The following is a 1,626-nucleotide window of genomic DNA, read 5'->3' as shown; positions in this document are numbered from 1 at the left end:
CCCTTGAGAACTTCTAGCATTTTTAATTGCAAATGTCTATCATCTCTGAAAACTGATTTATTTTTCTGATTAATTTGAAGCTTTTAATTTACTGACAAAGTCACAATATTCAACCTTTAATGTACATTTTTGCATTTGAATATCAAATACCATCCAAGTTTTTTCCTTTAAAAAAACTTCTTAATTATATTAATGTAGCAAATTCAGAGCGTTTTCATAATTTTACTCCTTATTCCTGTTTTTGTATTTTTATTTATCTACATTAGAAATATTCCTCTGTCATAAAAACATTTATTTCATGTGATGTGATCAGTAACTGTCCGCAGCAGATTGGTGTGAAGATTTTTATTCTGCTCAACAAAAATCAAACTATTTTCACAGCATCACCAGAAAACTCATTTCTGCAGTAAATAAAAGTGTCTGATAAATAAAATGATTGTTTCTGTTCCTGCGGAGGAATCAGCTGGACTTCAGCCTCTTTGAGTCGCCGCTGTGTAGCGGCGCCCCCTGCTGGCCTCTCTTTGCTCCTGCCTGCATCACCGGGCTGCAGCCGCCTCCTCTGCGGCTCCTCAGCTCCCGCTGCTCCTCCATCTCCTCCAGCTCCTCAGCAAACAGCGTCTTCAGAGCAGCGGTGAGTTTAGGGAGAGTTTTAAAGTCTCTGAAGCTGACCTGGAAGAAACAAGTCATCCTTAAAACCAGAGTTCATGGCAGATTTTACTTCTGCATGTCGTAGCAGAGCCTTACTTTCATGTGGTCGAAGGAGATTCCCACTTTGTCACTGAAGTCTTCACTGAAGAGCGGGATCTTGGCGTAGCGTTGGCTGAAGTGGTTCAACATGATGAAGTCGGCGTTCATCTTCATGCCGATGCCGATGGCCTGTGAGGTCGTGCTGCAGAAAACATCAATTACAGATATTAAAAATATCCAGAACCAGAAAACACAAACCAATTTATAGTTGTTCTATAAAAAATGTCACAAAAAGCAGGAGAGTCCGAAAAGCTCCAGAGGAGAAGTGATGGGCTGCCGTCTCACCTGTGTCGTTTCTCCACAGCTTGTTCCAGCAGCTCGTCCTCCAGCGTGGCTTCATGGATCAGCAACGTCGCTTCATTTCCTGGAAACATCCCCACAAACGTTTAACCCCTCGCTCCCCAGAGGAACCAGCCGCGTCCCAGTCAGGACTGGGAACAAGCAGCCAGTAAAGGAAGACCTACTGGGAGCTAGTGGAAGGAGCTGGGAGCTTCTGCTAAACACACAAACATTAAACAGTGAATTCAGTTCTGACCTTTTAAACCATAATAAGATCTTTGTCCACAGAAATGTATGAACTTTGTCCAGCCTGGGAAAATTAGCAGCTAGTTAGCGGTAGCCTCAACCGCCTCGAATCACAGACAGCAGAGCCATGAGAGACATATTAGAGAACTGAAGGCTTCCACGCCTCACTCCTCCACGCCTCACTCCCTCACGCCTCACTCCCTCGCGCTTCACTCCCCGTGCCTCACTCCTCCGAGCCTCACTCTCTCACGCCTTACCCATTCACGTCTCACTCCCTCGCGCCTCACTCCCCCGCACCTCACTCCCTGTGCCTCACTCCTCCGAGCCTCACTCTCTCACGCCTCACTCTCTCAC

At 45.7% G+C, this 1,626-nt stretch overlaps 1 protein-coding gene across 1 annotated transcript in view; it reads right to left on the bottom strand.

Annotated features, from left to right (window-relative positions):
* Positions 1–328: 328 nt before the first annotated feature.
* Positions 329–1,626, bottom strand: part of elac2 (elaC ribonuclease Z 2) — a 9,804-nt gene continuing 8,506 nt past the window's right edge. The window contains exons 22-24 of the mRNA XM_007577789.2: positions 1,033–1,111; positions 745–889; positions 329–669 (exon numbers count right to left, since the gene is read on the bottom strand). Coding sequence (XP_007577851.1) covers positions 460–669; positions 745–889; positions 1,033–1,111 — 434 coding nt within the window. The 3' untranslated portion in view covers positions 329–459. The remainder of the gene's footprint in view (positions 670–744; positions 890–1,032; positions 1,112–1,626) is intronic.

The sequence above is a fragment of the Poecilia formosa genome, unplaced genomic scaffold, assembly GCF_000485575.1.
Source record: "Poecilia formosa unplaced genomic scaffold, Poecilia_formosa-5.1.2 Scaffold455, whole genome shotgun sequence".
NCBI classification, from domain to species: Eukaryota; Metazoa; Chordata; class Actinopteri; order Cyprinodontiformes; family Poeciliidae; genus Poecilia; species Poecilia formosa.
Note: the sequence above shows the minus strand (reverse complement) of the source record. Positions and strands in the feature narration are given on the sequence as shown.